The sequence below is a fragment of the Lepidochelys kempii genome, chromosome 23 (assembly GCF_965140285.1).
Source record: "Lepidochelys kempii isolate rLepKem1 chromosome 23, rLepKem1.hap1, whole genome shotgun sequence".
Lineage (NCBI taxonomy): Eukaryota > Metazoa > Chordata > Testudines > Cheloniidae > Lepidochelys > Lepidochelys kempii.
In genome coordinates, this window is record NC_136402.1 from 14,456,769 (window position 1) to 14,484,506 (window position 27,738).

General features: G+C 67.1%; 2 protein-coding genes across 7 annotated transcripts; both read left to right on the plus strand.

Moving 5' to 3' along the window:
* The first annotated feature begins 1,852 nt into the window (after positions 1 to 1,852).
* Positions 1,853 to 22,595, plus strand: LOC140902182 (C-Jun-amino-terminal kinase-interacting protein 4). 4 transcript variants are annotated; one of them, XM_073321986.2, is made up of 27 exons: positions 1,853 to 3,099; positions 3,822 to 3,942; positions 4,678 to 4,748; positions 5,085 to 5,158; positions 5,490 to 5,565; positions 5,982 to 6,105; positions 6,321 to 6,402; positions 6,962 to 7,062; positions 7,404 to 7,455; positions 8,003 to 8,155; positions 9,744 to 9,795; positions 10,457 to 10,587; positions 11,193 to 11,246; positions 11,362 to 11,496; positions 11,648 to 11,777; positions 11,946 to 12,029; positions 15,228 to 15,278; positions 15,841 to 15,997; positions 16,717 to 16,882; positions 17,272 to 17,352; positions 18,226 to 18,293; positions 18,369 to 18,517; positions 19,385 to 19,556; positions 19,692 to 19,802; positions 20,079 to 20,225; positions 20,631 to 20,744; positions 21,100 to 22,594. In XM_073321986.2, exons 1-27 carry the CDS (start codon positions 2,806 to 2,808, stop codon positions 21,198 to 21,200), a joined length of 3,051 nt encoding a protein of 1,016 aa, XP_073178087.1. In that variant the 5' UTR covers positions 1,853 to 2,805; the 3' UTR covers positions 21,201 to 22,594. The 4 variants fall into 4 exon arrangements, with proteins under 4 accessions (XP_073178087.1, XP_078706304.1, XP_078706303.1 ...); XM_078850178.1 differs by lacking the exon at positions 8,003 to 8,155 and having other exon boundaries at positions 21,100 to 22,595; XM_078850177.1 differs by lacking the exon at positions 20,079 to 20,225.
* A 1,684-nt stretch (positions 22,596 to 24,279) lies between these two features.
* On the plus strand, positions 24,280 to 27,120 carry LOC140902270 (isochorismatase domain-containing protein 2). 3 transcript variants are annotated; one of them, XM_073322188.1, is made up of 6 exons: positions 24,280 to 24,297; positions 24,725 to 24,864; positions 25,584 to 25,796; positions 26,264 to 26,334; positions 26,637 to 26,754; positions 26,956 to 27,120. In XM_073322188.1, exons 2-6 carry the CDS (start codon positions 24,733 to 24,735, stop codon positions 27,034 to 27,036), a joined length of 615 nt encoding a protein of 204 aa, XP_073178289.1. In that variant the 5' UTR covers positions 24,280 to 24,297; positions 24,725 to 24,732; the 3' UTR covers positions 27,037 to 27,120. The 3 variants fall into 3 exon arrangements, with proteins under 3 accessions (XP_073178289.1, XP_073178288.1, XP_073178287.1); XM_073322187.1 differs by lacking the exon at positions 24,280 to 24,297 and adding an exon at positions 24,328 to 24,366; XM_073322186.2 differs by lacking the exon at positions 24,280 to 24,297 and having other exon boundaries at positions 24,394 to 24,864.
* Positions 27,121 to 27,738: the final 618 nt, after the last annotated feature.

A 27,738-nucleotide genomic window follows, 5' to 3' on the forward strand; every position in this document is an offset into this window, starting at 1 on the left:
GTGTTGCCGGAGCATCGGGGGCTTCAGCCAGGGAAGTTCTGGGTCTGGCCTGGAATACAGACAGGGATCTGGGTGGGGCAGGGCGGAGCTGGGGCGGGCCTGGTTCTGACCCACTGCAGAGCCAGGGAACAGCTGGGAAATCCAGAGCTGGGCTGGAAAGTCTGCAGACCTGCAGGGGGGAGGATCGGATCCGGTACTGAGCTGGGAGGGGTCCGCTAGGAGACAGGGAGAAAAACCACAACCCCACCCCACCCATCCTCCCAGAACCTCCCCCCACCTACCCAACCCCCCAGAGCCTCCCTCACCTGTCCCCTGCCCATCCCCCCCAGGACCTCCGCCAACCTGCCCATCCCCCCAGAGCCTCCCTCACCTGCCCCTTGCCCATCCCTCCACAGCTCCCCCACCTGCCCCCTGCCCATCCCCCCAGAGCCTCCCCATCTCCCCAGAGCCTCCCTCCACCTGCCCCCTGCTCATCCCTCCACAGCTCCCCCACCTGCCCCTTGCCCATCCCCCAGAGCCTCCCCCCACCTGCCCCCTGCCCATCCCCCCAGAGCCTCCCCCCACCTGCCCCCTGCCCATCCCCCCACAGCCTCCCTCACCTGCCCCCTGCCCATCCCCCCACAGCCTCCCTCACCTGCCCCCTGCCCATCCCTCCACAGCTCCCCCACCTGCCCCTTGCCCATCCCCCCAGAGCCTCCCCCCACCTGCCCCCTGCCCATCCCCCCAGAGCCTCCCTCCACCTGCCCCCTGCCCATCCCCCAGAGCCGCCCCTCACCTGCCCCCTGCCCATCCCCCCAGAGCCGCCCCCCACCTGCCCCCTGCCCATCCCCCCAGAGCCTCCCCATCTCCCCAGAGCCTCCCTCCACCTGCCCCCTGCTCATCCCTCCACAGCTCCCCCACCTGCCCCTTGCCCATCCCCCAGAGCCTCCCCCCACCTGCCCCCTGCCCATCCCCCCAGAGCCTCCCCCCACCTGCCCCCTGCCCATCCCCCCAGAGCCTCCCTCACCTGCCCCCTGCCCATCCCTCCACAGCTCCCCCACCTGCCCCTTGCCCATCCCCCCAGAGCCTCCCCCCACCTGCCCCCTGCCCATCCCCCCAGAGCCTCCCTCCACCTGCCCCCTGCCCATCCCCCAGAGCCGCCCCCCACCTGCCCCCTGCCCATCCCCCCAGAGCCTCCCCCCACCTGCCCCCTGCCCATCCCCCCAGAGCCGCCCCCCACCTGCCCCCTGCCCATCCCCCAGAGCCGCCCCCCACCTGCCCCCTGCCCATCCCCCCAGAGCCGCCCCCCACCTGCCCCCTGCCCATCCCCCCAGAGCCTCCCTCACCTGCCCCCTGCCCATCCCCCAGAGCCGCCCCCTGCCCATCCCCCCCAGAGCCTCCCTCACCTGCCCCTTGCCCATCCCCCAGAGCCGCCCCCCACCTGCCCCCTGCCCATCCCCCCAGAGCCTCCTCCCACCTGCCCCCGCCCATCCCCCCATTCGACCTTCCAGCCCCACTTCTCCCCGCAGCTCCAGTTGTCCCAGCCGCAGGCTCATGTGATCCCCACATCATATGATCCAAGGTTAATCCCCCCCCCCGCCTCCGAGCTGGTCCCTCCTCATTGGCCTTCCGGGGCGCTTCCTCCAATCCCCATTGGCCACTCCTAACGCCCGTTGCCCTCTGGGCCCCGCCCTCTCACCCCCCAAGAGTCCGCGGGGCGGGTCTAGAACCCTGAGACCAGCTGGAGCCGGGTAGTTGGCAGCTCCCCCACGTGGGTCGGGGGCGCCTGGACAGAGCGACGGACAGAGCCCGGTGCTGGGGGGGGCGGGGCGCCGGGGAGGGGGTTGGGGGGCGGGAATCCTTGACCCTAAACCTCTTCCTGTGTTGGGGAGCGACCCCCATCTGCTTTAGCTCCCCGGCATTTGGGGGGCTGGGTGTGGGGGGCAGAGGAGGGTGTGGGGGGATCCACTGTCTCCCAGATCTGCCCCCCCGGCTGGGATCTACCCCCCACACCTCAGATTCACCCCCCATTTCCCAGGGGGCGGGGAGAGAAAACTTTTCTCCCCTTCTGATCTCCGAGGTGGAAACTTCCGTGTTTCGGGGGCGGGGTTGTCACGTGGAGGGGTTCCCGAATTTATAAAGTCGGGGTGTCCCGTCCCCCCTTGTCCAGTCCGGCGGGGGGGAGTTCAACTGTAACCCTTCCCCCGCATTGGGAATCAAAAGGGGAAGTGTGGGAGGGCAGGGAGCAGGAGGGAGCGGCTAGGCCCCCCCGTTACGTTCCCACTCAGAAATCCAGTTGGGACCCCCCCACACACACACCCTGGACCCCCCAACCCCAGACCTCTGGAAATCAGGAATTCTGCCCCCTATTGAGCTCCCTCAAAGAGGTCTGGTGAGTGACTTTGATTCTCACGAACCCCCCCATCCAGTTAACTGAACCTGACCCCCCCACCTCGCTGCCCCTCATTTTTTAAAATCGCTGATTTTTTTTTAAACTTTGGCCCTCCCAAAATAACCCAATTTGGGGGGGGTGTGAAAACTTTTAAAAAACGTTTTCCCCTAGATACCCTGCATTCCCCAGGATCCCCCCCATCACACTTCCACACCCCCCCCACCCCAGGACTCCCCTCACACCCCCGGGTGCCCCACCTCTGGCTTTGGCCCCTTCTGGGGGCAGTGGGGGGGTGTTTAAGAGCCTGGGAAACAGAGGGGTCCCCCGTTGGTCAGAGCTAGAGCGGTGGTGCCTGGATCCCCTGATTGGGGTGCAAGAGGGCAGGCTGCCTTTGGAAGACGGGGGAAGGGGGCTCCAGGGGAGGGGAGCAGGGCATGGAGGAGATTTTCGGGGAGGAAGGGGAGTCGGCCTCCCCTGCGCTCTGCGAAGAGCTGGTTTCGGGGCTGGCCGCGGGGCTGTATGGAGAGCTGGAGCGGCTAGTGGGGGCCTACGGGCGGGGGGCAGTGGCCGGGCTGCTGCCCCAGCTGGTCTCAGTGCTGGAGGCTCTGGAGCGAGCCGGTGGGCAGATCCGGGAGCGGGATGAGGCGCTGGAGCTGCTGCGGGAGGACCAGCTCGGGCTCCTGGGCCAGTACGAGCGGGAGCGGGCCGGGCGCAAGAGAGCCGAGGAGGTGAGGTGCCCCCTGAGCCGGACCCACAGCCCCCCACCCCATCCCCTGCCCAGCGTCCCCCAATCCCGACCCGCAGCCCCCTGATCCCAACCCGCAGCCCCCCACCCCATCCACCACATGGCGCCCCTCAATCTTGACCCACAGCATGGTGCCCCCTGATCTGGACCCACAGCCCCCCACCCCGTCTCCTGACCAGCACCCCTCAATCCTGACCCGCAGCCCCCCTGTGTGGTGCTCCCCAGTCCCAACCCACAACCCCCCACCCCATCCCCCGCATGGTGCCCCTCGATCCAGACCTGCAGCCCCTCCACCCCATCCCCCACATAGCTCCTCAATCCCGGCCCGCAGCCCCCCCCCGCACGGCACCCCTGGATCCCGGCCCGCAGTCCCCCCCCACACGGCACCCCTGGATCCCGGCCCGCAGTCCCCCCCCACACGGCACCCCTGGATCCCGGCCCGCAGCCCCCCCCCCGCACGGCACCCCTGGATCCCGGCCCGCAGCCCCCCCCGCATGGCACCCCTGGATCCCAACCCACAGCCCCCCCCCGCACGGCACCCCTGGATCCCGACCCGCAGCCCCCTCCTGTACAGCGCCCTTGGATCTTGACCCGCAGCCCGCCCCTGCACGGCGCCCCTGGTTCCCGACCCGCAGCCCTCTGTGCTGGGGATGCAGTCTGGCGCCCGGACTCTTGGGTTCGCTGCCAGTGGCCTGTTCTCTGCAGCGCTACATGGAGCTGGAGGACGCGGTGGAGCAGGAGCGCAAGGGTCACAGGGCCGCGCTGAGCCGGCTGGACGGGCAGAGCCGGCGGCTGGAGGACAAGGCCCGGAGCTACGCAGACCAGTGTGAGGGCCGGAGAGCGGGCCGGAGGCGCTGGGGGGTCGCAGGGCTGGAGCGGGGGTCAGGGAAGAAACAGAGGGTGGTGAGGGAGCCCGGGGGGGGACAGTGCCAGGGCTGGGGGGCATCCAAGGGGCTGTGGGGTCAACAGGAGGGGGACTCTGGGGGGAGGCTCCCCCCACTGGTGTCTCAGCATAGTTAGGGCCCTACCAAATTCACGGTCCATTTTGGTCAATTTCACAGTCATAGGATTTTTAAAATAATAAATTTTGTGGGTGAAAGCAGACAAAAGACCAGATTTCACGCAGGGGGACCAGATTTCACAGTCTGTGATGCATGTGTCGTGGGTGTGAACTTGGGAGGGCTCTAAGCATCAACCTAGAAACCCTACAGTAACAAAGCGGGGATCCCCGGAGACCCTACAATAACAAAGCAGCCTCGGTAACTGAGACCAGATGAGATCAAACAGCAGCAGCTTGGGCCCTGGCGTCTCCCCGACGGGTTTTTCCGGCTCCCCAAGACCGGGGTGGTGGGTGGGTGTGGGCTGTGTCAGAAAAGGGGGGGTTCCTGTGCCAAGAGGCACAGGGTGAGGCCCTGCCCCCTCACTGGCCCCACCCCCTTACTCTGAGAGGGTTGGTGGCAGCATGGGGGCTGGCTGGGGCAGGGGACAGCAATGGGGGCTGGCTCCCTGCAGACTCAGGATGGGGGGGTCACTCGCTTCTCTCCCCCCCCACCCCCGGCAGTGGCCAGCTTGGAGGAACAGAAAATTGCCTTGCTCAAGGAGCTGTCAGCCCTGGCCCAGACCCACGGCAAGGTGAGACCCCCCGGCCCCCACGGCCACCCCCTGCTGGCCCCATCCCCACAGCTGCCCCCTGCTGGTCCCGGGATCCCATGACTCCTACTGGCCCCACGCCCCATGGCCCACCCTTGGCTGCTCCCCCCCAGCTGCCCCATGCTAGCCCTGCCCCCCATGGATCCCCACACCTGCCCCTGCTGGCCCTCCCAGCCGCCCCCGTCACTGCCCCTCCTGGTGCCCCCTTGTGGCTGGATGTCGCCCCGCAGGACTGGGTCACGTTAGGGGTGGGGTCGGGGGGAGGGCGAGCGTGTTGTCCATGAGGGGCACTAGCCCCCACCCCCTTGTCATTGGCAGATGGTTCAGAGCTACAAGGAGCTGAAGGCCCTGACGATGCCACCCCCTGCCCCTGTGGCCCCCCAGCCCAGCAGGTATTAGTCACAGGGGGTGGCAAAGGGGCTGGGGGGGCACTGTGCTGTGAGGAGGGGGGGCTCAGCAGGGGGGCGCTGGGTTGCGGAGAGCCGGGAGGGGTCTGGGGGGGAGTGCTGTGCCGGGGAGAGAGGGGGACGGTGTGTGATAGGGAGGGGGCTCTGGAGGGGGGGACTGGGAAGCTGGGAAGGCTCGGTGGGGGTGCCAGGGTGTGTTGGGAGCTCAGGGGGTGGGCACCAGGGAGGGAGGGCAGCTCGACCCACAGGGAGGGGGCTCAGGCAGGGAGTGGGGGGGTACCGTGGCGAATGTCTGACCTTTGACTTCTCCCCCCAGTGCTGCGTCCGACCCCCACTGGCCTCCCCTGTTTCTCCCCAGCACCTCGGACCCTGGCTGCCCCGGACCCCCCAAGGTGGGTCCCCCGCATTTGTGCAGTGAGTTGCTGAGGGCGAGATGGGCTGCTGGGCTGACCCCTCTACCCCCTGAGGGGGTATCTATGGGGCAGTGGGGAGCTCGGAGGAGTTCAGAGAAGGGAGCTATGGGGGAGATTCTCCTGGGGGGATACATTTGCGGGGGGGGAGGAGGGTTGCCCTGGATTAGGGGGTTCCCCTGGGGAGTACCTTGGCAGAAGGGGGTTGCTGTAGTGGGTAGGGGCTCCTTCATTGTTCATGGGGGGCTGGTGGCTTGACACCTTTCACCAGGGTGACCTGGCTCCAGGCCTTCTCCCAGAGCAAGGGGAGGGGGCACCCCAATATCCAGTGAGGGGAGTCCCTTCTCCCTGACTCGGCCTGCTCCTCACCCCGTCTGTGTCTGTTTTGGGGGGTATAGGGCGCTGCGGAGGTTCCAGGCCCAGCCCCGGTGGAGGGGACCCCTGACCCCCTGCAGGACGGGGCAGGCCCCACCGGGAACAGCCACCCGCTGGCTCAGGAGCTGCCCCTGCCCACCAGAGACGGTACGGAGAGTGTGTATGTGGGGCCCAGGGCCTCTCCCCTCTAGGGGGCGCTGGCTCCCATCCAGCTGCAGGGCAGGGACTGGCTGGCTCAGGGGGGTAGGGAATGGGGCCTTTCCGGGGGCAGCGGGGTGCGGGGGGGGGGGGCTGGCTGTCTCGGGGGTGTGGGGGTAGCTGGCAGATTGGGGAGCCAGCAGTTTTGACTTGTCTGTTTCTAGGCTTCCCGCAGAGGTGCCAGGACTTGGCCGAGATCTTGAGCTCCACCCTGGAGTTGGACCGCACTCCAGATCTGCCAGCCAGGTAAGAGGGCCAATGTGCCCTGTGGCAGGCCCGGAAACATCCCCCCCACAGCCCCTGTTTCTCTTCATGAGCCCGGCACCGGGGGAGCCCCCAGTTCCCAGAACATCCTGTATGCCCACAATGGTACTCCCATTCCGGGCACGACCCCTTTCCAGTGCCAGTCTCCGCTCCATGGCTCCGATCCGGTGTGTGCCTGTCCCTCTCCTGTCCCCCCAGCACGGGAGGCAGCCAGATCGGGCTCGTGGGGCTGCAGTGAAGCAGGGGAAAGATCCAGCCTGGGGCGGGTCTGGGGAGTTTGGGAGTTGGGATCTGGCATGAGCAGTGTCCGATTCCCGGCTTCGCGTGGCCGGCTCTTACAGCCCGTGGCCAGCCCCCCAGCCCCAGCGCAGACGTACCTCCCAGCCGGGCAGGTAAACTGAGGCACAGGCTGGGGGAAATATCCTCCCCTTGCCATGTTCTGGTTCTAATCCATCCGGCCCCCAGCGCACTGTCTCCACTGCGGGGGAGGATCTGGGGGGTGTGTGTCCCGGCTCTGACTGGGGGTGTCTCTGCCCCGCAGCCCCCCAACCCTCCAACGCAACATGGAGTCGCTGTTCGCTGAGGTGTCAGGCCTGAGCCTCGAGCTGCTGGGGGACGTGGACGAGGGGGCCGATCTGCAGGGTAAGCTCAACGCCCCCCCCAGCCTGGGCCGACCCTGGGCCTGGTGCCCACCCTTCCCCGACCCCTTTCCCTCCCCATCCCTGCACCAGTGTCTCTCTCTCACCTGCTTCCTGCCCAGCTGGGCATCAGGTCCTGCCCTGCCCAGCCTTTGGGCACTGTCCCCAACTCCCAGGCTGGGATATGGCCCCCACATGCCCGCAGCACCAGGCCACGGGTCTCACTCCCAGGATCCAGCCCTGGTGCCCCCATGTGGCAGAGCAAAGGGAGGCGTTGGGCCCTAGGGACTGGGGGGTTTGGGGTGGTCAAACCTGCCCCCCCACATTGACTCCCCCTGTCTGCAGGTGACGCCGTGCAGACCCTGATGATGGAGAACGCCGAGCTCCGGGATACCAGGTAAGAGTCCCCTGAACCACCACACCCCAGCCCTGTTAGAGCCTCCGCACCTCCCCAGCTCTTACTGTGTGGGGGACCCCGAGGAAAGCCCCATCCCTGGGGATCTGAGTGGAGACCCAACAAACTTGATTCACAGTTGTGGGGAAAGGCCCTGGGGCCAGATGGGAGCTGGTGCCCCCTAGAAGGGAAAGGCCCCGAGCCCCATTCCCCACCCCCCTGAGCCAGCCAGTCCCCGTCCTGGGGCCAGATGGGAGAGGCAAAGGCCCCGAGCCCCATTCCCCACCCCCCTGAGCCAGCCAGACCCCGCCCTGGGGCTGGATGGGAGCTGGTGCCCCCTAGAAGGGAAAGGCCCCGAGCCCCATTCCCCACCCCCCTGAGCCAGCCAGTCCCCGTCCTGGGGCCAGATGGGAGAGGCAAAGGCCCCGAGCCCCATTCCCCACCCCCCTGAGCCAGCCAGTCCCCGCCCTGGGGCCGGATGGGAGCTGGCGCCCCCTAGAGAGGAAGGGGTGCGGACGGCCCGGGCGGCGCTCACTGTCGCCCCCTGCAGGCTGGTGCTGGACACTGCGCGCCGACACCTCATTGCCCGGGTGGAGGAGCTGACGGGCGAGCGGGAGTCGCTGCGGGGGGAGCGGGACAGGGCCGCCGAGGCCCTGAGCCGCTGCCAGGGGCGTCTGCGTGAGACCGAGCAGGATCTGATCGGGTGAGACTGGGGTGGGGGCGGGGCCGGGGGACACAGACCCCGTGGGGTGCCCCCGGCTGGCTCTCTTCCTGCCGTGCCAAGCAGGTGACCCCTCCCGGCTCCGTGGCACGCGGAGACACGCCCAGCTAAGCCACTCACGAGCCACACGCAGGCTGAACACCCTCCCCCCCCCCCACTCAACGTCTTTGGCCCCCCCAGTGTTCTCGTTGCCTTCAGGGTGGGTGGGGCAGGAGAGAGGCCCTGGGCTGATGTCACGGACCCCAATTTATACCCCCAGGCCAGGGGGAGTCAATTGTTTTGTGGTCAAGGTGCCAAATTTCTTGGTCCAAATCCAAATTCCGGAGAAAATAATAAAACAATCGCAATTATCATTATCGTGGGCGGGGTGGGAACCCCCAGTTGGGGAGGCTAGTCCCCAGCCCCACCCCTTTTGCCTGAGGCCCCGCCCCGACACTGTCCCTTCTGGCCCCCCTCACCCGCCAGCGTCCTGAGCGCCCCCAGGCAGAACTAACCCCGAGCACTGGCCCGCTCACCCCACCTGCCCTGAGCCCCAGGCCGCTGGCCTCCCCGGTCCAACCTGAACCGCCCGCCAGCCGGGCTCTGAGCTCCAGGCTACAGCCCGAGCCTTCGGGGGACAGGGGAAGCGAGGGCGGGGCCTTGGGGCGGAGTGGGCGGGGCCTTGGGGCGGAGTGGGCGGGGCCACAGCCTGGGTTCGGGGAGGCGTGGCTTCCTCTGGCCTATTATACCCGCTCCCCAGGGTCATTATAAAAAGTAAAGCAAAAGATTTTGGGGTCGGCTCCAAGGCGTCTGGGGGTCCGGATTGGTCCTGCAGCCTCTCGACTGCCCCTGCCCCGATCCGTGGGCGCAGAGAGGTACCGGCGCAGACGGGGGTCGCGGGGTCGCTGGGCCCTGCTGAGATGCTGTGGGGCAGGCCTGTGGGGCGAGCGGATCGTGGGCCATCAGCACGTAGCAGGCTAGATCGGTCCTTTGTCGCCAGCGAGCCCGGTCTGGGCGTCTCCCAGACTCCCGTCGTATTTCAGTGACACACACGGCGAACTGCTGAATATGTGGGCACAGGGTGTCATTTTGGGGTACAGGGTGTCACAGGGCCCCCCCCAATGACACCGCCTTCCTCCATGTCCCTCTGTGTCCCAGAGCCCGCAGGCCTAGGACCCCCAGCCCAGCCTGGATTGGGGCCCCCTCTTGTCCGAGTCCCCCAACGTCCGGCTGCAGGGGGTACACACCAGGGTCTGACCCCTCCTGACCCAGGATGGGGAGGTCTGAGCCCCATTAAAGGGGTGATGGGTACAGGTGGGTTTTGAGGACCCAAGATCTCGTCCCATTGTCCAAAGCCAGTTTGGGGGCCCTAAAATAATCTTAACCCTCCCCCCAACCCAGGATTTGACAACATCGGCCCTGGGCTCCTCACCCCCCAGCTCTGCCGTTGCCCCTTAATCCTGACCTGCAGCCCCGGCTAGCCCATCCCTGGGCTCCCCACAGCTCTGCTGGTGCCCCTCACTCCCGACCCGCAGCGCCGGGCTCCCCACTCTCAGCTCTGTCCCCAAATTGTTCTTTCCCCTCGTTTTAGGATTCGGCAGGAGCTGGAGGAAATCAAGAAGCAAAACAGTGACGACGCTGAGGTACGAGATGGAGGGGAGTGGGGTCTAGTGGTTAGAGCAGGGAGGGCTGGGAGCCAGGATTCCTGGGTTCTCTCCCCAGCTCTGGGAGGAGAGTCGTGTCTAGCGGTTGGTGGGGGGGGGAGCTGGGAGCCAGGATGCCTGGGTTCTATCCATGGTTCTAGTGGGCATAGGATCCCCTTGCTACCCCAGGCATGGCGGCAACCCTCAGGGGGGGCAGCTATGGGGGAGAACAGTGAGCTCCCCTCTCACTTCTCCATTGCTCTGGCCTAGCAGCTGACCCACGGGCCGGGCGGGGGCAGGGGGGGAGACTGCCTGGAGACGGGGCTGGAGGGTTGTAAATCGGGGCGCCAGTGACTCCCACTGGCTAGGGAGAGACACAGAGTCATCGGCCGCCCGCTGGGCGCCTGGGAAGGCAGAAAGTGGGCAAAGGGGACCCTCCCCTGGGAGGCATGTGGGTCAGAGCAGGCCAGCAGAGGGGAGGCTGGGAGCCGGACGCCTGGGTTCTCTCCCCGGCTCTGGGAGGGGAGTGGGGCCTGGTGGTTAGAGCAGGGGGGGGCTGGGAGGCAGGACTCCTGGGTTCTCTCCCCGGCTCTGGGAGGGGGGTGGGGTCTAGCAGCGGGGTGGGCGGGGGGCTGGGGGTTATCAGTGACTCCTGTGGCAGGTGGAGGCCCCGGCCTCGCAGCGGAAGCGGTTCACGCGGGCAGAGATGGCGCGGGTGCTGACCGAGCGCAACCTTTACAAGGAGCGGCTGATGGAGCTGCAGGACGCCGTGAGGCGCACGGAGCTGCTCCGGTGGGAGACCCTGACAGACGGGCCCCTCTGCTGGGGTGGGGCGGGGGCTGGGGACCCAGGGACCCCTCGCCTGGCACCGGGACACGGCCCCTCTGCTGGGGTGGGGCGGGGGCTGGGGACCCGGGGACCCCTCGCCTGGCGCCGGGACGCGGCTCCTCTGCTCGGGTGGGGCTGGGGACCCGGGGACCCCACGCCCGGTGCCGGGATGCGGCCCCTCTGCTGGGGTGGGGCTGGGGACCCGGGGACCCCTCGCCCGGCGCCAGGACGCAGCCCCTCTGCTGGGGTGGGGCCGGGGACCCGGGGACCCCTCGCCTGGCACCGGGACACGGCCCCTCTGCTGGGGTGGGGCTGGGGACCCGGGGACCCCACGCCCAGCGCCAGGATGCGGCCCCTCTGCTGGGGTGGGGCGGGGGCTGGGGACCCGGGGACCCCTCGCCCGGCGCCGGAATGCAGCCCCTCTGGGATGGGGGGCAGGAGCTGGGTATTCGGGGATCCTTATTTAAACTCCTTTGTAAGCCGCTCATGTCAGGCTGGGGCGGTGGCCTGCCCAGCCCCTGGCACGGCCCTGCGGGCCCCTGACACACGACTTTGTTTCCTCCCTTCAGAGCATCTCGGGAGGTCCAGGCGGCTCAGATGAAGAAATCGTCCTTCTGGAAATTGTATGTCCATTACCCCCCCAGCCACTGCCGCCCCCCCCGTCCCCCCCAATTCCCCCCGCTGGGCGTGGGCCGCGTTCTTCGCGAAGTCTCTGAGCTGCTTGTTTTCTCTGCGTAGCTTCGACCGGCTCTTCAGCCCCAGCGACTCCCCTGAGCGGGTCCCGGTGTCGCCCCCGGTGTCTGAGCACAGGGGCAACGGGGGCAGGGCGCCCTCCACTGTGAGGTACCTGCCCCTCCCCGCCTCCCCCACAGAGTGAGTATGGACGGGCGGCCCCAAGCGCCGGACAGGGGAGGGGGTGGAGGACGGCACCCCCTAGCGCGAGGCGGGGGAGATGGGGCAGTGACGGGAGGAGGGCAGACGGAGGGCGATGCCCGCTAGTGTCTGTGTGTCTCTCTGTCCCCAGCACAGGGGAGCCCCCCAATCTCTCCCCTCAGCAGCAGAAGCGGGACCTTTACCGCCAGATCCGCTCCCACATCTGGAAGCAGCACGGCCGGGCCCCGGTTCACGGCTGGAGCCCCCCGGCCGTCCCCCAGGTAATTGCCCCCCAGAGTGCCGGGAGCTGGAGGGGTGGGGGTGGAGGTGGAGGAGGGGCAGTGATTGGGACACACTGTCCCTTTAAATCCCCAGGGATGGAACGGTCAGGACGAGGTTTGGGGGGGCGGAGGGGCCCCGCGGCTGAGCCCAGGCCTCTCTCATTGCAGGTTCGGGCGGAGCAGGCTGAGGGCCAGGACCTGCCCATGCTGGCGCAGCTGCGGCTGCTGGACCAGAAAGATCCCAGCACCAAGGTGAGGTGAGGGGCTCAGCAGGAGGCGCTGGGCTGCAAGGAGCGGGGCAGGGGCTCAGCTGGGGGCACTGGGGCTGCGGGGAGTGGGGCGGGGGGCTTGGCGGGGTGGGGGGCTGCAGGGAGCGGGGTGGGGGGCTGCGGGGAGTGGGGCGGGGGGCTTGGCGGGGTGGGGGGCTGCAGGGGCACTGGGGCTGCGGGGAGTGGGGCTGGGGGGCTTGGTGGGGTGCGTTGTGCTGTGGGGAGCGGGGTGGGGGGCTCAGTGGGGGGCGCTGGGCTGCAGGGAGCGGGGTGGGGGGCTGCAGGGGCACTGGGGCTGCGGGGAGTGGGGTGGGGGGCTTGGCGGGGTGGAGGGCTGCAGGGAGCGGGGTGGGGGGCTGCAGGGGCACTGGGGCTGCGGGGAGTGGGGTTGGGGGGCTTGGTGGGGTGCGTTGTGCTGTGGGGAGTGGGGTGGGGGGCTCAGTGGGGGGCGCTGGGCTGCAGGGAGCGGGGTGGGGGGCTGCAGGGGCACTGGGGCTGCGGGGAGTGGGGCGGGGGGCTTCGGGGGGTGGAGGGCTGCAGGGGCACTGGGGCTGCAGGGAGTGGGGCTGGGGGGCTTGGTGGGGTGCGTTGTGCTGTGGGGAGCGGGGTGGGGGGCTCAGTGGGGGGCGCTGGGCTGCAGGGAGCGGGGTGGGGGGCTGCAGGGGCACTGGGGCTGTGGGGCGGGGGGCTGCAGGGGCACTGGGGCTGCAGGGAGTGGGGCGGGGGGCTTGGTGGGGTGGGGGGCTGCAGGGGCACTGGGGCTGCGGGGAGTGGAGCTGGGGGGCTTGGTGGGGTGCGTTGTGCTGTGGGGAGCGGGGTGGGGGGCTCAGTGGGGGGCGCTGGGCTGCAGGGGCACTGGGGCTGCGGGGAGTGGGGCTGGGGGGCTTGGTGGGGTGCCTTGTGCTGTGGGGAGCGGGATGGGGGGCTCAGTGGGGGGCGCTGGGCTGCAGGGAGCGGGGTGGGGGGCTGCAGGGGCACTGGGGCTGCGGGGAGTGGGGCTGGGGGGCTTGGTGGGGTGCGTTGTGCTGTGGGGAGCGGGGTGGGGGGCTCAGTGGGGGGCGCTGGGCTGCAGGGAGCGGGGTGGGGGGCTGCAGGGGCACTGGGGCTGTGGGGAGTGGGGCGGGGGGCTTGGTGGGGTGGGGGGCTGCAGGGGCACTGGGGCTGCAGGGAGTGGGGCGGGGGGCTTGGTGGGGTGGGGGGCTGCAGGGGCACTGGGGCTGTGGGGAGTGGGGCTGGGGGGCTTGGTGGGGTGCGTTGTGCTGTGGGGAGCAGGGTGGGGGGCTCAGCAGGGGCGCTGGGCTGCAGGGAGCGGGTGGGGGCTCAGCAGGGGACGCTGGGCTGCAGGGAGCGGGGTGGGGGGCTGCAGGGGCACTGGGGCTGCGGGGAGTGGGGCTGGGGGGCTTGGTGGGGTGCGTTGTGCTGTGGGGAGCGGGGTGGGGGGCTCAGCAGGGGCGCTAGGCTGCAGGGAGCGGGGTGGGGGCTCAGCAGGGGGCGCTGGGCTGCAGGGAGCGGGGTGGGGGCTCAGCAGGGGGCGCTGGGCTGCAGGGAGCGGGTGGGGGCTCAGCAGGGGGCGCTGGGCTGCAGGGAGCGGGTGGGGGCTCAGCAGGGGGCGCTGGGCTGCAGGGAGCGGGTGGGGGCTCAGCAGGGGGCGCTGGGCTGCAGGGAGCGGGTGGGGGCTCAGCGGGGGATGCTGGGCTGCAGGGAGCGGGGCTGGGGGGCTTGGTGGGGTGTGTTGTGCTGTGGGGAGCGGGGTGGGGGCTCAGCAGGGGGCGCTGGGCTGCGGGGAGCGGGCGGGGGCTCAGCAGGGGACGCTGGGCTGCGGGGAGCGGGCGGGGGCTCAGCGGGGGGCGCTGGGCTGCGGGGAGCGGGCGGGGGCTCAGCGGGGGACGCTGGGCTGCGGGGAGCGGGCGGGGGCTCAGCGGGGGGCGGGGTGGGGGCTCAGCGGGGGACGCTGGGGCTGCAGGGAGCGGGTGGGGGCTCAGCGGGGGACGCTGGGGCTGCAGGGAGCGGGTGGGGGCTCAGCGGGGGGCGCTGGGCTGCGGGGAGCGGGGTGGGGGCTCAGCGGGGGGCGCTGGGCTGCGGGGAGCGGGGTGGGGGCTCAGCGGGGGGCGCTGGGCTGCGGGGAGCGGGTGGGGGCTCAGCGGGGGGCGCTGGGCTGCGGGGAGCGGGTGGGGGCTCAGCGGGGGGCGCTGGGCTGCGGGGAGCGGGTGGGGGCTCAGCGGGGGGCGCTGGGCTGCGGGGAGCGGGTGGGGGCTCAGCGGGGGGCGCTGGGCTGCGGGGAGCGGGGTGGGGGCTCAGCGGGGGGCGCTGGGCTGCGGGGAGCGGGTGGGGGCTCAGCGGGGGGCGCTGGGCTGCGGGGAGCGGGGTGGGGGCTCAGCAGGGGCACTGGGGCTGCGGGGAGCGGGTGGGGGCTCAGCGGGGGGCGCTGGGCTGCGGGGAGCGGGGTGGGGGCTCAGCGGGGGGCGCTGGGCTGCGGGGAGCGGGTGGGGGCTCAGCGGGGGACGCTGGGGCTGCAGGGAGCGGGTGGGGGCTCAGCGGGGGGCGCTGGGCTGCGGGGAGCGGGGTGGGGGCTCAGCGGGGGACGCTGGGCTGCGGGGAGCGGGTGGGGGCTCAGCGGGGGACGCTGGGCTGCGGGGAGCGGGTGGGGGCTCAGCGGGGGGCGCTGGGCTGCGGGGAGCGGGTGGGGGCTCAGCGGGGGGCGCTGGGCTGCGGGGAGCGGGGTGGGGGCTCAGCGGGGGGCGCTGGGCTGCGGGGAGCGGGGTGGGGGCTCAGCGGGGGACGCTGGGCTGCGGGGAGCGGGTGGGGGCTCAGCGGGGGGCGCTGGGCTGCGGGGAGCGGGTGGGGGCTCAGCAGGGGACGCTCTCCCCTGGCGGTCAGGGCTGGTCCTGTTGCCCCAAGCTGGCACTAAGCTGGCAAAGGTCTACAGGTACTGAAACACCAGAGTAACCATCCCCTGCGCCCCACCCCAGAGGTGGCTGCATCTCAGTGCTGGGCGAGGGATCCCTGTATAACCAGCCCCTGCGCCCCACCCCAGAGGTGGCTGCATCTCAGTGCTGGGCGAGGGGTCCCTGTATAACCAGCCCCTGCGCCCCACCCCAGAGGGGCTGCATCTCAGTGTTTGGGGGGGCCAGCAGTGGGGCTGGGTCCGACATCTCATCCCCGCTCTCTCCCTCCCTCCCAGTTGTGGTGTGCCGTCGGGATGGGGGTGCCTAGGACAGACGGCGGGGACTCGGTTAGTGTCGGGCGCGCAATCCCTCCCATCTCTGCAGTGGTCCCTTCCTTTGCTCCCTGATGCCAGGGATGGATCCGGGGACCCCTTCCCTCCCCCCCCATGTGGGAGAGACCCCATGTCTCCCTGGTTGCGGGGGTGGCATGTGGGGCACTTGCCCCCTCCACGGCAACCCTATTTGGTGACCCTTCCTGCCCCTTCGCTTTGGGATGGTCCCCCCCAAAGTAGAGGAGACTCCCCAAACCCCCACTGTTCTCTGAGTGTGGAGCACAGACAGGGGGGCCTATTTTGGGGCGTGCCCTGGCCCTCTTCTTCTCAATCTAGGGGGAGACCTTGCCCCTTGAGCTAATGCCGTACTTCAGGGCACCTCCCCTTTTTATCCCCAGGGGACTTTCAGTGGGGTTCAGTGGGTCTTGGGGAGCCTTTGTCAATCAGTGCTAAGCCCCGCCCCCCTGAGGGGAGGGGACAGTGTGGGGAGGTGTGGGGTCCCCCTCCCAATAGGTGCCCGGCTTTTGGATCCCTGAGCCAGCCTTGCAGAGTGCGAGCATCTGTGTGTCTCCCCCAGGGGGCACCCCAGCCTGCCCCACCGAGCCTGGTGTGGGTCTGCTCTGGGACACACTCGGCCAGTGAGGTCACAGTGATGGATGCTGCCCGCGCCAACCTCGTCCTGGCCCAGTTTGTGCTACCCAACACCCATGTGCTGTGTGCCGCCTGGCTGCCCGGTGAGTGTGGGGCATAGGGCTGGGGAGGGGTGGGGGGCAGCTGTATGGACCACAATGGGTGGAGGGAGCTGTATGGACTGGTGTGGATGGAGGGAGCTATATGGACCGGGATGGGGGCTGTATGGACTGGGGTGGATGGAGGGGGCTGTATAGTCCGAGGCGGATGGCTGGAGGGGGCTGTATGGCCTGGGATGGGAGCTATATGGACCAGGATGGGGGCTGTATGGACTGGGGTGGACGGAGGGGGCTGTATATTCCGGGACAGATGGCTGGAGGGGGCTGTATGGACCGGGATGGGGGCTGTATGGACTGGGGTGGCTGGAGGGGGCTGTATATTCCAGGACTGATGGCTGGAGGGGGCTGTATGGACCGGGATGGGGGCTGTATGGACTGGGGTGGCTGGAGGGGGCTGTATATTCCAGGACCGATGGCTGGAGGGGGCTGTATGGACCGGGATGGGAGCTATATGGACCAGGATGGGGGCTGTATGGACTGGGGTGGACGGAGGGGGCTGTATATTCCGGGACAGATGGCTGGAGGGGGCTGTATGGACCGGGATGGGGGCTGTATGGACTGGGGTGGCTGGAGGGGGCTGTATATTCCAGGACTGATGGCTGGAGGGGGCTGTACGGCCTGGAAGAAGGATGCTGTGCTGCGCAGGTTATACAGGTTGTATACGGCCCTAGCTTCCATGTCACGGACCTGGCTGTCCCTCCTAGGTCACCGGCCACCCAGTGCCGAGAGCATGGAGCTGGAACCCGAGATCCTGGAAGACCCCCTGGCCCCCGACCCCCCAGAGCTAGAGGAGGAGATGGGGACCCTGGACGCGGACAGTGATGGTATTGGCACCACGGACACTGTCTGGCTGGGCACCCAGGAGGGCAGGTACGGAGACACCCCTGTATACCCAGCCCCCGCGCCCCACCCCAGAGGGGCCGCATCTCAGCACCGAGTCCCTGTATAACCAGCCCCCGCGCCCCACCCCAGAGGTGGCTGCCTCTCAGCACCGGGTGCGGCATCCCTATATAACCATCTCCCCCTCCCACCGCCCAGAGGGGCCGCATCCCAGCGTCAGGTCCCCGTGTACCCAGCCCCCGCGCCCCACCCCGGAGGAGCCACATCTCAGCGCCGAGTCCCTGTATAACCAGCCCCCACGCCCCACCCCCGGAGGAGCCACATCTCAGCGCCGAGTCCCTGTATAACCAGCCCCCTTGCCCCACCCCAGAGGTGGCCGCATCTCAGCGCTGTCCCAAGCTGTCATGCTCTTCCTCCAGCATTTCCATCTATTCAGCTGGTTCTGACTGGCGCCGGTGCCTGCGGACCGTGCAGCTGAAGGACGCCGTGCACAGCGTAATGTGAGTGTGGGGCTGGGCCCGGGGGGGACAACGGGGGCGTCGGCCAATGATTCTTGCATTGGCCGGGTCAGTGGCCGGGTCGGCAAGAGCCAATCCAGGCGTGGTGACATCCTGTCTTGGGCCAGCTGCCGTTGGGAGAGAGACCCGCTCCGGAGCTTTCCCAAATAGGGTGGCCCAGTTGCGTTGGCCGTATTCCTCGAGGTTTCATCCCATGACACAGTCTTGAATTCAAGATTCGTGTGAAATTCCTGGAGACTCCAGGACGATCCGGGAGCATTGGCCATCAAGAGATGTGGGTCCGACACGAGCAAATGCCTCCCCCAACCCAGCTCTCGGATGACTATTTCCTTCTATCGAGGTTGAGAAATGTCCAGCTTGATCACCGGTCGTGACCTGACTTGTCAGCATCGGGCGTCAAACTCGCCCGGGAAATGGCCTCAAAGAGGACCCTCATTAGTTCCCCAGCCGCGTTAGCCAGACTTGGCCTCTGGAATCCTGCCAGCTGCTTAAAAGTCGGGTGCGCCTGCGATTGCCCGCCACGTTTGTCTCCGTGCCCGTGGGGCCAGCCCTCGCGTCTGTCAGGGCCCAGTGCAGGGTGCTCCTGGCAGGCATCAGGAGCCCTCTGGCGACGGGTTCCTATGCGGCCCAGGTCCCTGTTGGGCCGGGGCGACCCGCCCCATGTCAGGCCGGCGGAGGTCCGTGGCCACTCATGACCGCTGTGAGCCAGGCTGTCGGGTGATTGCAGGTGCTGTACCCTCGGGCTGGGGGCCTTCACCAAACTTTGGGCCGCCCCAGGGCATGCTGGGGTGTGGCCCTTGGCGTGAGTGGCCTGGCCGCCCGCTCCGATTGGCACGCGCTCTCTCTCTCTTACAGCCACGCCCAGGGCCGTGCAGTGGCTGCACTGGGGAACGGGACCGTTGTCGTCTTCCACCGGGACGCCAGTAAGTACCAGACCCCCCATCCCCAGCTCCCCGCAGCCCCCTACCCCACTCACTCCTCTCCCTTGCCCCCTGCAGCTGGCTGCTGGGACCTTCAGCGCCCCCGGCTGCTGGACTTGGGGCGCCCCCACCAGTCCATCCGCTGCGCGCTGGCCGTGGGGGGCCAGGTCTGGGTTGGCTACCGCAACCGGGTCTACGTGGTGGAGCCGCGCAGCGCCAGGGCCCAGGTGAGGTGCAGGGGGGGGTGGAGCCAGGTTGAGGAGCCGGGGGTCGGGGGGTTCACTCAGAAGGGAGCGAGGGATCATGGAATCCAGAGGTGATCTCATGGGACCCACTTAGAAATAGTGGGAGATCCTGGGGATCTCCTGGGATCCACTCAGGTGGGGGTGCGGCACACCGGCAGGATCAACTCCTGTGGTGATAGTAGATCTATATGGAGATCTCATGGGACCCTTTCAGGGGGGCGGGGATCGACTTGGGTGATATCAGTACATCTCCTGGGATCCACTCAGATTGTGTTGGGGGGGGTCTATGGGATCTTGGGGGAATTGACACGTGATGGAAGTAGGTCTTATGGGATCCACTCATGGGGTTGGGGAGCCATGGGGTCCTGTGGGGTCAATTCAGGTGACACTGGTAGATCTCATGGCATCCACTCTGGTGGGGTGGGGTACTCGGGCAGGAGCATGTGGGATCGACTCTTGTGATATTAGTAAATATACGTGCTGATCTCATGGGATCCACTCCGGTGAGATTAGGGTATCCACGGGGTTGCATGGGATCAACCCCGGTGGTATCAGTAGACCTGGTGAGATCCACTCAGGTGGGGTTCAGGGAACCATGGGATCCTGTGGGATCAACTCAGGTGAGGTTGGTGGATCTTGTAGGATCCCCTTGGATGAGCATGGGGGGGTCATCTCAGGTGATCTTGCAGGTCCACTCCTGCCATGGGGTTCCAATGGGATCTTGGGAGATCGATTGGCTCAACTAGGCTGGGGATGGATTCGGCATGCCCTCATGGGTCCGATTCAGGGGAGTGAGGGATCTGCCAGCCCTGCCTCCAGCCCTTCGCTCTGCTCCCCCCCACCCCCCAGTGGTACTTTGAGGTGACCGGGCACCCCGAGAGCCAGGTGAGGCACATGGTGTTGGCGGGCGACGGAGTCTGGGTCTCGGTGCGGCTGGACCCCACCCTGCGCCTCTTCCATGCAGCCACGGGCCAGCCCCTGCAGGAGATCGACCTGACACCCTTCGTCCACAGCATGTTCGGTGAGTGGCTCGGGGAAGTGGGGGGAATGGGGCGTGGGGCATTTCCCCTGTGGGGGGCGCCAGCTCCCATCCGGCCCCAGGGCAGGGACTGGCTGGCTCAGGGTGGGGTCTCATCACCCCCGACTCTCTCTCTAGGCCCGAACACTCTGGGTTTCTCCCTGCACGTCTCGGCCCTGGGCTGCTTCTCCCAGCGGCTGTGGATCGGCACAGCCAGCGGCACTGTCTTGACCGTGCCCTTCGCACCGGGTGAGTTGGGGTGCTTGGGGGAAGGGGGTCTCCTAGGCATGGCTCAGATCCCACGGCCAGCCCAGCCCTGCTGGTGTGAGGGGGGGAGAGGGGCGCGGGTGTGTGTGTTTCTCCGGGATCCCATGGGCAGTGGGGGGGAGGAGGGGGCCAGTATCCTGCCCAACTGGGATGGGGGCGTGGGGGGAAGAGGGTCCTCAGTTAGCCTGCTGGGGGCAGGGTCTCTGCAGGCCACACCCCCAAAGCTCTGACCCTCCCCATCTCTCCTGCCCTCTTCAGAGTTCTCAGGGCACTCAGAGCCCCCCCCAGCCACGGGGTCCCAGCCAGGCCCCTCGCCTGCCAGCACCCCCTACTGTGCGATGGAGAGCGCCCAGGCTTCCTACCACGGGCACCGTGATGCCGTCCGGTTCTTCGTCTGCATCCCAGGTACCTGCCAGGATGCCTGGGTTCTGTCCCCGGCTCTGGGAGGGGAGTGGGGTCTAGTTGTTAGAGCAGGGGGGCTAGGAACCAGGACTCCTGGGTTCTCTCCCTGGCTCTGGGAGGGGAGGGGGGGTCTAGTGGTTAAAGCAGGGGGGCTGGGAGCCTGGAGGCCGGGGTTCTCTCCCTGGCTCTGGGAGGGGAGTGGGGTTTAGTGGTTAAAGCAGCGGGGCTGGGAGCCTGGATGCCAGGGTTCTCTCTCTGGCTCTGGGAGGGGAGTGTGGTCTAGTGGAGATGGGGGGGCTGGGAGCCAGGATTCCTGGGTTCTCTCCTCACTCAGCTGCAGCCCTGGAGCGCTCCCTAGAGGTAGTTTCTGGGGTAACAGCTTGTCTTTCCTTCTCCCCCCCCCCCAAGGCTGCCTTAACCCTTCGCTGGCCAGGAGCAATAGCCAGGAGGAGCGGGCTGGGCAGAAGCAGCCCACAGCTTTGGTGCTGAGCGGAGGAGAGGGGTATATCAATCTCCGGATTGGTACGTGCCTCGTGGGGTGGTGGGAAACAGCGCTTCTGTGAGGGTCTCCAGATACCCAACCCCCGCCCCACCGCACCGCACCCCACCCCACCCCATCCCATCCCAGAGGGGCCACGCCCAGTGCCAGGCAAGGGGTCCCCATATACCCAGCCCCCACGCCCCAGCTCAGAGGTGGCCATGTCCCAGCACTGGGCGAGGTGTTCCCATATACCCAGCCCCCGCACACCATCCCAGCATCGGGCAAGGGGTCCCCGTATACCCACGCCCCACCCCAGAGGTGGCCACGCTCAGCGCTCGTTGTGGGGCGCCCCTGGGGCTGCTGTGACTCTTTTTCTCTCTCTCTCTCCCTTCACAGGGGATGACACGGACGATCAATTTGGGGACCTCTTGGTGGCCAACCCCCATCTGCGCCGCTCGGTGCGCAGCCACCTCATTGTGTGGCAGGTCCAGGCCTGAGGCTGGGGTGATGGTCACAGGCGCTGGGCCCGGCCTGCCCTGTGAGGGGCACTGTCTGCCCCCTGGGGAGCCACTGTGTCCACCCCATCACACTCAGATACCAGCTCTGGGCTTGGGGGGTAGATCTTCCAGCTCCGGGGCTGAGTTAACCGCCTGCTGCCCAGGGTCAGGATGATGCTGTGACCCGAGTTGCTGGTGTTCAGTGGCTGCCGAGGGGGCTGGGGCGGGGGGATAATTGGCCTGTCTCCCTCCAGCCCCCCACCCCATCCATCTACTGGATCTTCCCCATGTCCCTTTGCAGCTGCTGCCCCCACCCCCGTTCCCTGCCAGTCTGAGCCCCCCACTGACACCTGCCCCACACCTCACCAGAACCCCTGGCCCTGCCCCCTTTCCCAACCCCCTCCCAAACTCCCCTTCCCACCTTGCCCTGCCCCTGCTAGACCAGCCCCTCCTCACCATGTCCCCCCCCGACTGTCCCCCACATGCCCCCCCCCAACAAAGCCCCCCCATCACAGCTCTGTCTGTCCCACCTTCTGGCCCTCCCTCGCAGCAGGGGGACCCCACCTCCAAGCCTGGCTACTGTAGCTCCTCTGTGCCTTTTAAAGGGGGGCGGGGCCACTGTCACACTCAGGAGTATAGATGGCAGCTGCCAAATATTGTTTACAAGCTCCGCCCTCCCTTCCAGGACCCATACATGTCTCAGGGCCCCTCCCCCTGCTGCCACCTAATTTACATCCCTCCCCTCTGGCTGCACAGACTCCGCTCTTCCTGGCAGGCTTCACCCACATCTCAGAACCCCTCCCTCTTTTGTCCTTTTACATGCAAAGTGGGTGGGGTAGGGTGGAGTCCTTGGCCCTTGGGTTCTCTCCCTGACTCTGCTAGATCCTCCCCCTGCTCTGTGCCTCAATTTCCCTTCTGTGCACTGGGGCAGTGGATCCCCAGGCCCTTTCCTTGAGGCTTTAGGGCTTGGAGCCTGGCCCTGAAACCACCCAATGGAATCCATACTGACCTTAAGCCAGGGGGTTGGGGGTCTCCTTGTACCCGCCCCCCCGCACTGGAGACACAGGGGGGGCAGGCTAAAGGGGCTTTTTCCCTGCACTGAGTTACCCCTACCACAGCTCTTCACTGGGGTTATGCCAGCTGCCCCCTCCCCAGGGCTTCTCTGCCTCGTGGGGGGCACAGGCATGGGGTGCCCCATTGCTGCTATACGCTCAGGGTTGGGCTCTGTCCCATCTGTGAGTCTGTCTGAGCCACGCCACCCCCGGCAGTGTCTGGGAATCTTTCTGTGGGACAATTTCTAATAAAGCTTTATTTTTCTGGGCTAAAATGTTGTTAGGGTGGTACGCAGTGAGCCGGGGGGGCTCCCATCTGGCCTGAGGGCAGGGGTCTGGCTGGTTCAGGGCACTGGCTCCCATCCAGCCCTGGATGGTGGGAGGAGGGGAGGAACTGGCTGGCTCAGGGGTGTGGGGAATGAGGCACCCAATCTGGCCCTAGAGTGGGGGGAGCTCCCTGGTGTGCAGGGTAGCAGGGATTGAGGGGCTGGGGGAGTGGTAGGCTGAGAGGGGGATGGGCAGGGAGCCCCCCTGGCTCTTCCCCAGCCCCCCACATCGGGGTGTGCTGAGCCATGGGGCGGCGGGAGGTTTGACAAAATGCTTTTCCGAACACAAAAGGCTGACGGGTCGGGTTCCAAGACCTTCGTCTCTGGGCCAGGGTCGCCACTTCGCGCCCCCTTCTCATGCCAAAATCAGGCCTGGGCAGGGGGAGGGAGCTTCAAGAACTGGTGCTGCCCCCCCCCCCCCCGAGCTTTCGGGATTTTCTGCCTGAGAAAAAGGTCCAAAATCTCCCGCTTTTTACCCCTGAGCTTTCCTTCTCGTCTCCATTTCACAGATGGGGAGACTGAGGTGCAGGGAGGGGGTCTGCCGGCAGGCCAGTGGCACAACTGGGAATAAGGCCCAGGTTTCCTGAGGCCCTGGCTGGTGATCTACCCACTAGGCCCCACTGCCTTGCTTTTCCCAGACCCCACCCCGTACCTCCCAGCCTGGCTCCAGGGCTACCTCCTTCCAGCTCTTGTGCTTCTGGGCTGCCAGATTGGTCCCCTGCCCCCGAACCTCTCTGGGGCTCTCAGACCTGGTTCAGGTGGCTTAGTGGGTGTGGGACAGCCCTGGGCAGGGACCCCAGTGCGCCAGGATCTGTGCCCGGCTCTGCCCCCAGCCTGCCTCAGTTTCCCCAGCTGCAGGAGGCTGTTCCCGTCTGAACTGGCACCAGGTGGGTGTTTCTCTGAGATGGGTTTGATTAGTCACGAAGGGCCGGGGTGTCTGACCATGGCGGAGCTCGGGGATGGGGGTCCCAGCGCCCCTGCCCCCGCGAGTCCCACAGCCAGGGCTAGTCACGCAGGGGCTCTAGGGGCGGCAGTCCAGGACTTCGGCTTTGGAGGACCCCCCCGAAAAAACAAGGGGCGCAGGTAGCTGAGACTGGAGGCACCCCCCATCTCCCCTAAAAGTGACAGGTGCTGGGGGGCCCCTTGGGAAACCCCCATGGGGCAGCCCCACGCCCCTAACATCACCCAATGAGGGAACCCCAAAGCCCCCCCACCTTCAGAAGCCACCTCCAACGTCACCCACTCCCTGATTGGGTGGGGCGTGGTCTTTGGAACGTTGTGTCAGCCCTCCTTCCTCTCTCCCCTGCGTGATTGGATAGGAGCTAACGGGGGCGTGGTCTTTGAAACCTTCAGCAAGGCGGGACTTATTATGTCATCCCCTCCCTTTCCTCCCAGATTGGGTGAGAAAGGGAGGAGGCGCGGTCTTTGGAACGTTGTGTCAGGCCCGCCTCGGTGTACATCATACCCCTTCCCTTCCCTGATTGGGTGGGAGGGGGGGCGTGGTCTTTGGAAAGTTTTGTCAGGCCAGCCTCTGCGAACATCAACCCCCTTCCCTTCCCTGATTGGATGGCGGGGCTGGAGGAGGGGGCGTTGTCTTTGGGACGTTCCGTTTGGCCAGCTGGGGCAGCTCTCAGCGCGCTCCCATTGGCTGGGAGTCGAGGGGGAGGGAGGTGGTGGGGGCGTGGCCTACCCTGCTTGGGCGTCTCTGATTGGTCGAGGGTGGGTTTAGCTAATTAGGACCTTGGGGAGCAGCTGGTGGGGTGGGGGTGTTCTAGGGGAAGCGCAGAGGTGAGTGGGGCAGAGCGGGCGGGGCGGGGGCGCCGGCGCCCAGGGGAGCCACCCGCAGGGGCATGGGCTGGTCAGGGGACCCTGTGAAACCGGGGCGCAGGCAGCCCAGCGCGCCCCACGGACCAGGCGGGCTGAGTCCCCCCCCCCCAGCGCTTAACTGGGGCACAAGCAATTATTTCACTGACACGCCAGCCCGCACTGCCTGGCCCCCAAACCGCGGGAGCTGCTGAGCCCGGAGAGATCAGAGTCCCCCGCAGGGCGGGGACTGGCCGGCCGGGGGGGCGGGGAACGGGGCCGGGGCCACTCCCGTTCAGGGGGCATCCGCTCCCCGTCCGGTCCCCTCTTCTTCTGGCTGCAGGGGCAGAGATGGCGCTGGCCCGGCTCGGGAAGGTGTTTCCCAAAACCAGCATCCTCTTCCTGTGCGACATGCAGGAGAAGTTCCGGCCCAACATCGCCCACTTCCCCCAGATCGTGGCCGTGGCAGCGCGCATGTTGCAGGTGAAATGCCCCCGGGGTATAGGGGTGCTGGGTTTTGGGTGGGGGGGTCAGAAGGGGGTGCTGGGCCCTGGCAGTCAGGGCTGGCCCCAGTGCACAACTGAGGGGTGCTGTCCCGTTGCCCCAGTGTTTTATGCAGCTGTCAAAAAGTGGGCCCATCCCACCCCAGAGGTGGCTGCGTCTCAGCGCCGGGTGAGGGGTCCAGCCCTTGGAAATGTGACGCTCAAGGAGGCAGCTGATGTCCCCGGGGGGGGGGGGAGGTTGCGCTTTCTGGGTGTCCTGATGAAAACAGGGCAGAAAGGGCCAAAGGACTATTAGGCAGTTGCAGACGCGGGCCACTGGATGGCGGCCTAACCCTGGAGGATTGATGGTCATTAGCACCCCATGAAATATTTTCTACTATTTATAATAGTTCGGGAAGGGTTGGTGGGAATTCCATGTTATTTCGTTTTATCCAGCCTGGGTCAGGACCCGCCCTTTGGGGCAGGTCTAGGAGGTGTTGGGACCTGCCCCTGAAGGGGTGGGGCCTGTAGGGGGGGAGCTTTTAATTTTTCACATTTCCAAAAATCACCAGACTTTCATGATAATGCTGAGCATTCACCCCCTCCCATAAAGCTTATCTCTAACTGCTAGACCCCACTCCTCTCCCAGAGCCCAGGAAGAGAACCCAGGAGTCCTGGCTCCCAGCCCCCCCCGCTCTAACCAGCCCCCCCACTCCCCAGGTGGCACGGCTGCTGGAGATCCCGGTGGTGGTGACGGAGCAGTACCCCCAGGGGCTGGGCCCCACAGTCCCTGAGCTGGGGGCTGAGGGGCTGAAGAAGTTCCCCAAGACCTGCTTCAGCATGCTGGTCCCGGAGGTGGAGCAGGAGCTGGGGGCACTGCCCCACCTGCGCTCTGTGCTCCTGTGTGGCATTGAGACCCAGGCCTGCATCATGGTAGCTGGGGGGGGGGCTGGGAGGGGACCCAGGAGTCTGGGTCAGTGCTCTTGTGAGAAGCTACCCACTGGGGATAGGACCCAGGAGTCCAAGTCAGCCTTGTACCCCCCAACAAACACTGTCTGGGCCAGGGAAGGGCAGGGGGTCCAGGCTGGCTGGGCCTTGGCTGGGCCTTGGCTGTGATGGGGGTGGGGGGAGAGGTTTGGGCTGGCTGGGGCAGAGCTGTGGTGAGGGAGTGGAAGGAGGGGGGTCTGGGCTGGCTGGGCCTTGGCTATGATGCGGGAGGGGAGAGGTGGTCCGGGCTGGCTGGGCCAGGGCTGTGATGGGGGGATGGGAGTGGAGGTCCAGGCTGGCTGGGCCTTGGCTGTCCTAGGGGGGGTCCAGGCTGGCTGGGCCAGGGCTGTGATGAGGGGATGGGGGGTCCAGGCTGGCTGGGCCAGGGCTCTGACCCATCTCCCTCTCCCCAGAGCACAGCGCTCGACGCCCTGGAGCGGGGACTGGATGTTCACGTGGTGGCCGATGCATGCTCCTCCAGAAGGTCTGGCTGTGGGGCTGAGATGGTGGCAGACAGGGGTCCTGGCTGGTAGAGGAACTGGGGGCACGGGGAGGAGTTCCTGGCAGATGGGACTTGGTGGGAGTTGGGGGCGGCCTGGGCTGGAGGGGGCTGAGATGAGCCTGGCTTCAGGGGTTCCCAGCAGACAGGACTGGGGGGAAGTTGGGGGGGTGGGGACCTTAGCTGGCGGGGATGCGGGGGAGGCAGTGTGGCTGTGGTGGGGAACTGGAGCGAGGGGGGACCCCTGCCCCCCCACCCATGGCCACCGTGACATCTCTCTCCCCCAGCCAAGTGGACCGGCTGGCGGCCCTGTCCCGCCTACGGCAGAGCGGTGCCTTCATCACCACCAGCGAGGGGCTGATCCTGCAACTGGTCAGAGATGCTGCCGACCCCCGCTTCCGACAGGTACCCCCTTGCCCTGGGGCCGAATGGGAGCCGGCGCCCCCTAGAGGGGAGAGGCCCCAGGCCCCGTTCCCCACCCCCTGAGCCAGCCAGTCTCTGCACTGGGGTTGGATGGGAGTTGGCGACCCCAGAGGCAAGGGCGGGATGTGGGGCCCGGGGCCTGTCCGTCAGTCTGGCGTCTCATGCTCTGTTCTGTCCTTCCAGATCCAGAAGTTCATTAAGGACCCGGCCCCGGACAGCGGCCTCCTCTCCCTGTTCCCGGGACAGAGCCCCGTCTTCAGCTAACCCTGTTGGCCCCCAGACCCCGTGGCCAGCCCCCCAAGCACATGGGAGCAGGGCAGGGCTGGAATAAACCCTTCAATTCAGTGATCAGCTGGCACTGTGTGTGTGTGTGTGTGTGTGTGTGTGTGTGAGAGAAGGGCTGCCCCCTGCTGGTGTCTGTGTGGGTGTCGACATGCTGCCCCCTGCTGGCATGTGTGTGTCTTTGCCTGTCTGCTGTCGATCGACCCTTTTGTTCAATATCTTCATTAATGATCTGGAGGATGGTGTGGATTGCACCCTCAGCAAGTTTGCTGATGACACTAAACTGGGAGGAGAGGTAGATATGCTGGAGGGTAGGGCCCTAGACAAATTAGAGGATTGGGCCAAAAGAAATCTGATGAGGTTCAACAAGGACAAGTGCAGAGTCCTGCACTTAGCAAGGAAGGGGACAGACTAGGGACCGAACGGCTCGGCAGCAGTTTTGCAGAAAAGCACCTAGGGGTTACAGTGGACAAGAAGCTGGATATGAGTCAACAATGTGCCCTTGTTGCCAAGAAGGCCAATGGCATTTTGGGATGTATAAGTAGAGGCATTGCCAGCAGATCAAGGGACATGATCGTTCCCCTCTATTCAACGCTGGTGAGGCTTCATCTGGAGTACTGTGTCCAGTTTTGGGCCCCACACTACAAGAAGGATGTGGAAAAATTGGAAAGCGTCCAGCGGAGG